This window comes from Magallana gigas, chromosome 6 (genome assembly GCF_963853765.1).
Source record: "Magallana gigas chromosome 6, xbMagGiga1.1, whole genome shotgun sequence".
Lineage (NCBI taxonomy): Eukaryota > Metazoa > Mollusca > Bivalvia > Ostreida > Ostreidae > Magallana > Magallana gigas.
In genome coordinates this window covers 44536574-44548593 of record NC_088858.1, presented here as the reverse complement: position 1 = coordinate 44548593, position 12020 = coordinate 44536574, and the positions used below count along the sequence as shown (strand labels likewise).

General features: G+C 34.9%; 2 protein-coding genes across 2 annotated transcripts; both read right to left on the bottom strand.

Annotated features, from left to right (window-relative positions):
* Positions 1 to 315: 315 nt before the first annotated feature.
* Positions 316 to 3373, bottom strand: LOC105320097 (uncharacterized). The gene is made up of 9 exons (XM_011417880.4): positions 3136 to 3373; positions 2624 to 2744; positions 2133 to 2233; positions 1908 to 2049; positions 1665 to 1759; positions 1317 to 1422; positions 1082 to 1163; positions 791 to 992; positions 316 to 641 (listed from the first exon to the last, which is right to left on the bottom strand). Exons 1-9 carry the CDS (start codon positions 3274 to 3276, stop codon positions 534 to 536), a joined length of 1098 nt encoding a protein of 365 aa, XP_011416182.2. The 5' UTR covers positions 3277 to 3373; the 3' UTR covers positions 316 to 533.
* Positions 3374 to 6581: 3208 nt separating this feature from the next.
* LOC105320095 (phytanoyl-CoA dioxygenase domain-containing protein 1 homolog) lies at positions 6582 to 11103 on the bottom strand. The gene is made up of 10 exons (XM_011417878.4): positions 10962 to 11103; positions 10419 to 10642; positions 9282 to 9399; positions 8711 to 8811; positions 8098 to 8239; positions 7882 to 7976; positions 7647 to 7752; positions 7439 to 7520; positions 7138 to 7339; positions 6582 to 6894 (listed from the first exon to the last, which is right to left on the bottom strand). The coding sequence occupies exons 2-10, from the start codon at positions 10605 to 10607 to the stop codon at positions 6772 to 6774; spliced, it is 1158 nt and encodes a 385-aa protein (XP_011416180.3). The 5' UTR covers positions 10608 to 10642; positions 10962 to 11103; the 3' UTR covers positions 6582 to 6771.
* Between the last annotated feature and the right edge of the window lie 917 nt (positions 11104 to 12020).

The following is a 12020-nucleotide window of genomic DNA, read 5'->3' as shown; positions in this document are numbered from 1 at the left end:
CGAAGTTAACACATGTTGGTGAATGTGTATGATCCCTAAATATATAGAATATAATAAGTTTATTGTATATAGGGATCACGCAGTTTCAAACATTTTGCGTTTCTGACTAGTGATATAATTTCTCTTAAGTATAAAGAAATCTAGAAAAATATTCAAAATTTAATTTTTAAGTTCGAAATTTAAAAAAAAAAGAATTATCTGTTGACCATACAATATTCTAAGATGATTTCGATCTGATTCTCACAACGCTACTTCACGTATATGTAGACTGCAATTCATTAAAGTATATTTTTAAAAATCACAATAATTTCTGTTATGTTAACAGAGTTTGTTTTATTGTATATGAGTACATATACATATCGTAGTTACCTTTATTTTTGTTCAATTTGCACTATTATATATCATAGAAACAAATTATCTTTATATCATTCACTAGAAAAAAACTAACAATCACAAATCAATTTTCAGTACTATTTGAACGGTTATTGAAGTTTCTGTAACATTGCACGTATGGCAGTGTTCATCCGTTCGTTTTACATATATTCTTTCCACGCTTGGTCCGTGTGTCTGTTTGAATTGACAAGCTCCCATTTCCGGATCCAGGGACCGGAAATCGTGGTGTCGAAGTCATCATCCTTTCTCTGAAACACAAAAATCACACGTTTAATTACATATGCACAGTATATATACAATGATGCACACGTTAACATGTATTCTCATGTTCATGTATTACTTTCGGCAAAGACAAAAGTTGAACGTCGAAAATTTCAAGGATATAAGTTTCTCTTACATCAACAATGGAACCATCTGAGTTCTTTTTAATTTTGAGACGTTCCACGGCATTAAACATACTCCAGTCGATTTTCATGTCCGGGTCCTTTGAGGATCGAAGGATGACGTCATTCTTCAGGCCATGCATGCCGTTAGGGAGACCTGTTTTCTTGAACCGAAAGTCGACACTCCATCGAATTCCATTAGAATAATTCTCTAGACTTAATTGAATAAAGTTTATTTCACAAGAAAGAATAAAAAAAATAATTCCATTATACAATCGTGCACTATACTTATTTTTAAAATTTACCTTCGATGGGGTAAGAAGTTACTGAAGACCAAAATACCACCATACGGCACCGGGCAAGTCTTGGCATCTTTAACATCAACTCCTGAATCATAAACCAAATTAATTTTATAATATTTATAATATTTAGTGCTTAATTTACTAGTTTTTAAAACACTTAATGACCTATTATTACATTTTGTAATAAAAACATCATATGATGCAGTTATTGTTTTAAAAAACACAAACATTTATATACCTAAGTTATTTTTCAATTCCTCTTCCGGTAAATTCACGTACCACGTGTCACCAACACAACTGTAATGACGTCCAACCTTGCCTTTCAAGTGACCACGTGGTATTATCTGCAATTGTTTTACATTTGGAAAAGTTAAAATGTCTCCCCAATTCGATTAGAAATAAATAATTTTGCACATGCTGATTTCAACAAAAGTGTTTACTTCAATAAAACATTTATATAAAAAAAATCACATACAGCAAAAAAAAAAAAAATATATATATATATATACATTAAAATCGTCATTAACACGCTGTCAAAATCACTACTGTGCCTTTACAGTACATTGTAAAAAGTTGATTTCTTCACCTGCAAACAACCGTTTTGTTCATTCGAATCAACAAATGGAATCCACACTGTCACCACAAGGGTTTGATAGGCATCAACACTCTGATAACCCAAATCTGATAAAAAAAAAAAGCAAAAAAACTTTTGACTTAATATCTCAAACTCTCCGTAAGGAGACATTAAAAGCCGTTCATCCCATTAAGCAATGTCAAATCATACAGTTTTTTAAAACAATTAAGTCCGTAGTGATTACTAGTATTTAACCTTGGTGCCATGGGACTGTTGCCGCATCTGCTTTTGGTATCTTACAGCGCAGACTCCAGTCCGGCATTCCAGCGATATCCGGTCCCAGAATTTGTTCCATTAAGTTTAGCAATCGCTCATTGCCCCACACTTTCATAAACGCCTGAAATTGAGATGAACATTTGATTGTGTTTGAAAGACAAGAAGTGAGCTAAATACATGTACCTAATAATAGCAAATGCGTACCTCTGGAAGCTTTCCAGTCTTGTGAAGAATAATGTTAGCACCGGGAAATTCTTCATCCAATTTCGTGAGTCTTTCAAAAACCCCACAATCCTCGTGCAAACCTAGTCATAGTATTAATGCAGTTATTAATTTCATTAATGTTGATATTTCATAACAGTAAGTTCTTTGAAAACACAATCTTCATTCTGAGTTTGAATTATCTAGAAAGAACAGATATATACTAGTACATAGAACATATATATACTAGTATACATAGAAATACATAAACTATGACCAGAACTTGGTCGGAATTCTAATTCACTCTAGCGCCTTTGAACAGCTAGGACTTACTTTTGAGTTTGCCACCTTTATATCATCTTCGCTATTCAAGGGTTTTTGATCCGCACTGCTCCTCAAGGATCAGAAACCGTCACTGGCTAGCGAAGATGCCTAGATATGCAGCTATATATAGCTATATATGAACTTGTCCCCTTAATGCAGCTAGGCCTTACTTTTGATTTTGCCGCCTTTGTACAGCTTTTGCGCTAGCTCATCCACCAGTCCTCCGATAGCTTCTCTACACGGATCTAATTCTGTGGCCAGGTCAAAAAACTTATCCAGTTGGAAGTAACCCTAAGAAATTATCTAACCTTAAGAAATGGTGCCAATTTTAACCAAAACTACTATAAATTGCAATTATTTGTCGTTGAACTGTTGTTTTTCCTAGAAATTTTCCTTACTTTTTATACCGGTACAGAAGATTCCGAAAACAAATCAGTTTCTATGATCCGCTCACGTTGATAGCTACAAAAGCGTAGCGATCTGCGTTCAAAGCGTCTAATTTAAATAACTGCTGCAGCTGGTCAAATGCACAGAAACTTGCCAGTCCATTATTTACTTTATCCCATTCATTTCTTATAGATTTCGCATGATTTCTAACATTACCACTATATATTATTCAAATAAGGCATTCGTCTGCTATGCACAATTAAACTGACACATTCAATGTGCATTGCGTACTTGCCTCTTCAAAGTACTGCTTGATCAAGTTCTCTGGAACTTGACCTGGTTTCAATTCCTTCGGTTGAGGTGGCATAGCCCGGATATCGACAACTTCCGGATGTTCCTCCCCCGTGTATCCCGGAGCCATCTTCCTCGGATCCATCTTAAACGAAGTCCGACGTTTTATAGGTCACTTTTGTTGTTCTAGTCTACAAGATAGTACGCTATCTTGATGGCGAAGGACATTTCAGTTATTGGGGCGTGTTGTAAAACACAGCTTATCCGTTTTGTTCATAGTTGTTTATATATGATTCCTTGAAATATCGGTAAGGTGCGGAAAAACAACTTGTGACCTCTATCATTTCAAAGAGCAACCTTTCTATTTAACAAAAAATAAGTAAGAGCCGTTTTAACAAGAGCTTGGACTTTTGGTGGAATGTTACCATCTAGTCTGCGCATCAAAACAAGTTTAAAAGCTGTGAAATCTTCTAATTCGGTAAGAGAAGCTTATTAATATTCATGGAGAGTCAAAATCGGATAGTTTTTTGCCCCAAATCTGCTATGCTGTGTGAAATTAACGCTGTTTCAACTGAAATAATCCATTCCTGGATGAAGTCGGACAAGTGTCATTGCGTTCAATGCATTCATATTTACTAGCAAACTTTAATGACTAGACAGCTAACTATATAAGTAGGCCCCGCCTTTATTAAATTGGCGTTTGTCACGTATTCCCCAAATTCCGAACTATTGTTAAAATAGCTATGTCATGAAAAAATTATAAAGGTAGTTCTTTCTCACCATTAAATTATGAAAATTGGAGAGACTATAGTTTCTTAAATCTCATAAGATTAAGATTAATAAATACATGTATAGGTTTTCTTTTAATTGACATCTGTCTAGCAAGATGTTTCATATTGATTTAAAGCAATATGAGCTGCAATTTTCATGATGAAAATTTTTTAACGAAAATGTTATTTTCTACTAAAATGACAAAAATATCATGGTTTTTAAATTTCTTTTCGCCAAAGTTTTGTGAAAAGGACCGTTAAAGAGCCTTAAAGGGGCATGGTCACGATTTTGGTCAAAAATTATTTTAATGTTTACAATGCTTCAGTAAGGCATTTTAAATAGGCAACAGGCAACCAGAGTGTCATTTGATGAGTTATAAGCGAGTTACAGAGCTTACAATTCTTCACTATGTAAACAAAGCGTTTGTTTACATTTTGAATGTTGGAGTAAAAATTTCAGTTTTAGACCTAAAATGAATGTGTTAATCGTTAGGAACTGTTTATCTATGCCTAAAATGAATAATAAGATAGACAAACCAGCTTTTAAAGATTTTTTAATGGAATATTGAACCTATGTAAACAAAAACAGGGCACGAGCCTTGTTTACATGACGAAGAATTGTGAGCCCTGTACTTGCTCAAAACTCAACGACTGGCACCCAAATTTCATTTGATCATTAGAAATGCATTCCTAAAGCATTGCAAATAATAAAAACAGAAAAATAAAATTTGACCAAAATCGTGACCATGCCCCTTTAATTGGAGCGAAATTGAATTATTGTCGTCCTGTACAAATATTGATTTGCTATATGTTCTTTAGAAGAGATATCTTTCCTCTGACAAAAATTAATGATTTTTTCCAACCTTATTTATCATAAAAGTTTAAGTTACATGCAGACTTAGCATACAAGCAGGTTTTTACAGCAAAATAAAATTAAAAAAAAAACAGCTCATGTTGCTTTAAAGATTTAAAGGAAACTAGGTAATCATCTTAAAGTTACCCGTCTCTACTTCTGAGTAAAATAGCGGACATTGTATGCTCAACCAGGGCTGTAACTGAAACTTCCTTTTTATTTGTTGTAGTAGATCCAATTCATATATTGACAGTCCCCTAAAACCCAAATATTTACATCAACCGTGTATGATTCCCTCTATTTCTTACGGAAACTTAACTTAATTCATAGAACTACAGAAACTGCAGAACTGAAATCATCACGCCCCGTTTATCGATTGGTCGAAACATACAGCGACCTACGAAAAATCACGGACTGCACGAAATAATCATGAAGATGTCAGACTCAAATTCACTTAGAAGACGACTCGGCTGTTTATTTTAGCCAACCTTTTTTGATGTAAATTAACAGTAATTTAGTTTATTTAACTTACTTTTTACAATCATTTCTTAAATTTGTAAAATAAAATATGTACATTTTGTAAATATAAAAAGTAAAATGCTTTCTTCTGTGATTCATGTGGGTTATTAAAGGTAGCGATCATTGCAGAAAAAAATTACATAACCCGCTAAAGCGGGTTATTTATATTTTCCGCAATGTCGCTACCTTCATATTCCGCATGAATCATCATGTAAAGAAAGCATTTTATCTTTGAAAGTGTCCTCTGCCAGATTGTATATCTTACAAACTTGAGGTGAAAGACTGCAATTATCGTTAATGGTTTATTATTTTTTAAAGTATCGTTTAAACATTCGAATTTGAATTACCATCTTTTGTGACACATCAACATCCTCATACAATGTATTTGATCAAATAAATGTTTGCCTTGTTGATTTATCTTAGAGGTAATAATGCATTTTCCAAGTGTAGAAGTTAAATTTTAATACATTCATTAAATCGTCTTGGTAGTATTTATAATATACATTACATTTTTACAATAAGGCATAGATCTCTGAACTGTTGTTATTGCAATTGTTGATCCATTAAGCTATAACCTCCAACTTTTTTGAAACACTCGTTGTTTGATGAAACAATGCAACTCAATTGTAACGTGATTTGATATAGCGCAAATTTTTGTGCACCGTAAATTGCAAGTTTTTGTCACGTAAGGAACTGTAGCTTCCAGTTCGTCCATCCAAATTTCGTCAGACCAGGAGCAACAGACCTGCAGCTGTTGTGTTTATCAACCTTCAAAAATAGGAATCAGCTTTATCATAATCTGTCCCAATATATTTATGCTGCATATCTGAACGATTTTTAATAAAAATACACATACTTGTGACAGAAGTGCAATTGAAATCGATGAAAGGGAAAATTTCCAGGATAACTTCCTTCGCACATTATCTACGGAGATTTACAATGGGGAATGTTGACATCTTTTCTCCATTCGGAAGTACTCGAGACACCTCGCGCATTTTTTCAATGCTATCATCCGGGCGTCTTCATCTCCTTTGCAATGGAAAACACCCGTAAACATTTTATTTTTAGTGTCTAGAGTATTGATACACGACAAGCTAGAGGGGGCGTTTCAAAAGGGAAAATATTGGGATTTTTTCATACTATTAAATGAACATCGTCTGAACCAAGAGGTATTTATAAATATCGAATAATTTAAGGAAATATGCGGCAAAAATATCTTGGGACAGACTATAACTGCTCATACGTTGCACCAAAACAACAAAACATGTCCACATGGAAACTTACACTAAACTGACACAATATACAATATGGTCGTTCTTTCACTTTTATTTGATAAACAAAATCGAGAGGATATTAAACAAACATTAAGATAACATTTTATTGCAATTATAATTTTACAAATTAACACAAGTACACAAAATCACAGGGAAAAATGTTTTTTATGACAGTGAATAATAAAAATGTGTTGCTGAAAAATGTAGCGTTTTTATGTCCATCGTCACTTTCCTTTTGCCTTTTCCTGCTGTTGATGCTTTTTGACGTGTGTATTTATGTGCGTGATCTCCCATTTTCTCATCCATGGCCCTTGTACAGTCGCATCAAATTCTTGATCAGCTTTTATCTATTAAATTTAGTCAAAAATTAATTAAACAAACTTCAGTTTACATGAAATTTGTGTTTTGAAATTTGACTTTTGATACTGTTTGGTCTTTCATGTCATCATTATTTGTTTAAATGGGGAAATAAACATTGAAGGGAAAATTTTGAAAATTAAATATATATAATATTTTTTTCTAAGTTGAAAAACAAGGTTGAGACTGATCTTAGTGGCAGGTGAAATACTAAGACACTAAACAGTACTCACGTCGACGATGTCTTTGACTGATTTTATCTGCAGCTCAGTCCTGTTCAGAGAATCGAACGTTTCCCAGTCTATCTCCATGTTTGGGTTTTCCTTGGTCCGCATGATGACGTCAGGTTTGAGCCCAAACATCCCGTTATTCTCTCCAGGGACTTTAAACCTCAGATCAACACTCCAGCGAATATGGTCCGATTTATTGTCAAGACTAAAAATGAAATATTTATTGTAAAATTTGAATTTTCAAAAATTTCAAAGCTAAATTGAAAAGCTAAATTTAGAACAAATTTTCAGAAGTCTTCCCTGCCTTCGATGAGGTATGAAGTTGTTGAACAACAGAAAACCCCCATAAGGTATTTCACACACAACTGCATCTTTTGTGGAACAACCTAATAGGAAAAGAGTTTATTCTATAAGGAATTGTTAACTTATACAATATGCTGAAAAAATAAAAATTTAAACTTTCCACGGCCATATATCAGTGTCACTGTGAAAGACGACAAAAAATTTCTCACCGAGCCTCTTTTTCATTTCGTCTTCCTCTAGCATGATGTACCACGTGTCTCCAGCACAGCACTGATGCACAGCCACCTTTCCACTCAAGTGTCCTTTGGGTACAACCTGCAGAAAAAAACGTCCTTAAAACATATTGTTCATTGGAATCTAAATTAAAATACTTCTAGAAAATTATAAAGTGTACTATATGAAGTATGAAGTCCTATTGTTTTCATTGATGGTCGTATACGTTACCTCCATGCAGCCATTTTGTTTGTTTGTGTTGACAAATGGGATCCAGACAGTTGGCATAAACACTTTGTAGATGTCCGTTGACAGATAGCCTGCGTCTATAGCAACAGACGTAATGTCAAATATGTATCAGATAAACTGCTACCAGTCAAAAGAATGAATCAAAATGAAATCGGTTCAAAAAGTAACACAGATTTTGGTTAAATCTACAGTCCCTACCCTGGTGCCATGGAACTGTCGTGGCCTCGTTGTGGGGCGTCTTGTCTCGCAGGTTCCAGTTGGGCATGCCCGCGATATCTGGACCAATCAGCTGTTCTATTAGATTTAAAAGTCTTCTGTTGCCCCATAATTCTCTAAAAGACTATAGAATTCGAAACTGTTGGAAAAGGTTCTATGAGCAAATCGTAAGCAATGACTTTAATCATATTAATCCGTAAGACACCGCAATTGGACGAATGGTATGCCTAAAATATTTAGTTATTTACTCAATTACATTAAATGTCCATCTGAAAGCCGATTGATTAATTTCACCAACATTGACATCACGAAGATAGTAGCTCACGTTCTTATTCATATACATAATATAAACAGTACATTAATATCGGGAGTGATAATGCTTTGGTTAGCATATTTTGTACCTTAGTGCACGATTAAAACATATACTCTAAACACAGTAAATGTCAGTCTAATATTTACTGTCAAACCGAACTGTTGAACAATGACTCTACTTACCTTAGTTACGGTTACCTCATAAACTATGAACTAGAGATTTATGACAGTTTGTCACGGGATAAAGCAACGACTGAGTCAGCCTCAAGCTGTTGACACTTACCGGGGGCAGACGTCCAATTTTGTGCAGCAGAATCACGGCGCCGGGCCACTCCTCGTCGATCTTGATCAATCGATGGTCCAGATCGTATTCTTCATACAGATCTTAAGAAACAAACAAAAATAAAAACGATGTTGATGGCCCAGATGCTTTTCATAACATATGTACAGGTCTGCATAGAACGGTAGAAACAAAAATACATCCCTTACTTTGTTCTTTTGTAAGTTATCCTTTGGGAAAAAAAGTTTTGCATGTGAAAAATATTAAAATTCAAAAGGACCTGTACGGAAAAGATATAAAAGACTCGGAAATCAAAACGGGAATTCCAACAGACCGTCAGATGATTCATCCACTGAGCTACGATGTAAGACTATCAAATCCGTCGAAATAATAATTTCACAAAAATTATTTTTCACATTCTCTCTGTTATCACTCAAAATCTTAAAAACCCCATTAGGTATTATAGCTGACGGTAGGCAAATTGTTTGTACTTGCAATCAATGTCCATAAGATTGAGAAACGTAGGGTCTATGGAAACATGTATTAAGATTCTAAGGAGGCGTTTGTTGCTTACTTTTGATTTTCCCCGCCTTGTACAGCTTATTAGCAAGCCTGTCAACCTCATCTTCTAGGTCGTCCCTACAGGCCTGGAGCTCCTCTTTTGTGAAGAAATCTTTTATTATCAAATAGCCCTGGAAAAAAACCACAGTTCTGAGAAGTTTTTTTATATATATAATACCAATATTACTCCAGATATGATAAACCCTGAGGTGCTGAAACGTTTATCATACGGCCAAATAAAATTTGGGATTAATCTTTAAAGATTTATTTATACATTTTATATAATTATGTAGTGCTTAAATTGCGGGCAGAGTAGGAGGACATTTTGAGCAATTGACTCTAGCATACAACAACTTTGTGACTGTGTACTAGTACTTGCATTAACAACGCAAAATTTCAACGATAATCTCAAAGTTCAAGGATGATTTTTCTCCTCTATAATCCGGATATTTCGAGGAGCGGCATATGATTATCTTATCAGTCGATAGCACTTGTTACGATTACCGGCCTACAGAACGACTTAGCACCTGATGAATCCGCGCGGCAAACTTAAAAAATTAACTTAGCCCCTTTTTATTTGACAACAGATCAGACACTTATATTTACTGAGATAGTGCATGTACCGTTAACTATCATATAAATACAAAATTAATTTTGTGATAATTTTTTAATATGTAAACTACCAATGATTAAAAAAACCTGACAATGTCTTTTTTCTCAGTGAATATCATGCAATCAAGATTTAGAACCATTTTAACAAGACCGTAGACTTTGGGCTATCTATTCCTTGCGTTCAAACAAGTTAAAAATGACGCGGTTTCAAGTGAAATATGCATCAAATAGCCAGTCTTCGCTCAAAAGCCACACAAATCTTGTTGATTTCACAGAGTCATGGCTGAGTGGCCAGCAATGAAATAGACAGGCCTTAGTCAATTGCTGTTTGACACAACTACTCAAAGTCCAAGCTCTTGTTAAAATGGTTCTAGGTCAACATCGCAAACTTTTTACATTATGCCTTTTTTAATGTGCACATATAATCGATGCAGTGTTACACCTGGGTTATTCATATACCGTCAGGGAAGCATTTAAAAATTCTGTTCTAATTTTTGTACACTGTAGACTTTGTTTATGTACTAAAAAACGAGCATACCTCTTCAAAGTACTGTTTGATCAGTTTCTCCGGTAGCTGACCTGGCTTGAGTTCGGAGTCCTTAGGTTGTGGGGGCATGGCCCGGATGTCACACATCTCTGGGTACGCCTCCCCCGTGTACCCGGGCCAGCGGAAAGGGTCGTCCTCCATCCGGGCCTTTTTGACATTATTCTCTCCGTTTTCTGTCATCTTTTTAAAGATTGCTGTAGCTCAGTACGAATCAGCTGGACGTGAATTGAAACACAATGGTAATTAATTAACAGCTCGACTGTTATGAAAATGCATGTGCACATACTATGAATCCATTTGAATAATACTAAACGAATACATCATTATATGTAATCAAGTCTTCGAACATTCAAATTTATTCATTTGATTTACAGCCATGCAGTGATCACAATCTCTGATAAACAAATAAACAAGGAAGAAGTATATATATATTTGCATTTGCTTAATATGATGCTGTCAACCGTAGTTTGGTATGACTGAAATGGTCCGACTGTCTCGTGTCGTAAAATGAATAAAACTGTCATACAAACTTACCCCTATAAACAGAAAATGCCGGGTCCTGTTTAATTGACGCCGGAGAGCGTTCCGCTATGTCTTATCATGTTTGACAACAACAGTCACATGTTATAGGCATGCCATAAAATCTGGATTGGCAGTACAAGATGATCGGATAAGGAGGGTATTATCGATTGTGCAATGCGAAAAAATATCATTCGTGAGCGGTATCAGGTTGTGTAATTATTTCAGATATTCTTATTGATAAGGCCAACTTGTTTGGATTTTTTATGTAAAAACGATACAAAAAATATTCTTTTAAATTCAACCACTATAAAACCTACACTGAGTGACCGACTCTACTGTACTGGTGTGTACTTGCTAAGTTGTTTAAAAAAATTTAATATATACTTTTTTTATTTTAAGAATCGTCTCAAAATAAGGAGGAGGGTTACGCAAAATACAAAATACGCTACCTACTGAAGACCATACATCTACAGGTATTGTCTGTCATACCGATTACTCTGCTTTAGATCTACAGTTACAAAATCTGCCAAGAGACTTATATATTCAAAAGCTTATTGAGTTAACATCTAGCAGTGAAAAATGTATTATCGACTACCGAACCTTTCTTTACATCAAAGCTAAATCCATTGACCACTGCCCCCTGGCAACTTGACTATCCGAAAAACTACCAAAAACTGTTCTAGTATTATCAAATACGCTAGAGATGGTTTTGCACTTGCCATGTTCTGCAATGGGGAGAACCCCGCCACCCTAACTGATGTCCTGGACAAATCCAAGAACAAACCCCCGGATATTCCAAAGATCACTGTAGTTCAAATGCGATCTACATGTAACATTCAGATTTTACTTGAGAGAGTGTCTAATCTCGAAGATAGTCTGTCAGAAAGTGTTAAGTCTACAAAAGACCTGGAACTATCTATCGCTGACCTCAAAAATAAAAACCGTTTGCTGCAAACCGAGAATGATCAACTAAGAGAAAAATTTAACACTCATGCATCTAGTTGTGAAACAACACGAAAAAACACCAACTCGATCATAAAGCGCCTTGAAGGTCGTGACTACACAGAGTAT

Coding starts and splice junctions, on each gene's coding strand:
- LOC105320095 (XM_011417878.4), bottom strand. CDS start 10,607: ATGACAGAAAACGGAGAGAATAATGTCAAAAAGGCCCGGATGGAGGAC. Junction 7,521..7,646: donor CGAAATGAAAAAGAGGCTCG/GTGAGAAATTTT, acceptor TTTTCCTATTAG/GTTGTTCCACAAAAGATGCA. Junction 7,340..7,438: donor AACTTCATACCTCATCGAAG/GCAGGGAAGACT, acceptor TTTCATTTTTAG/TCTTGACAATAAATCGGACC.
- LOC105320097 (XM_011417880.4), bottom strand. CDS start 3,276: ATGGATCCGAGGAAGATGGCTCCGGGATACACGGGGGAGGAACATCCG. Junction 2,234..2,623: donor CAAAGGCGGCAAAATCAAAA/GTAAGGCCTAGC, acceptor TACTATGACTAG/GTTTGCACGAGGATTGTGGG. Junction 1,164..1,316: donor GGAATTGAAAAATAACTTAG/GTATATAAATGT, acceptor TTTATGATTCAG/GAGTTGATGTTAAAGATGCC.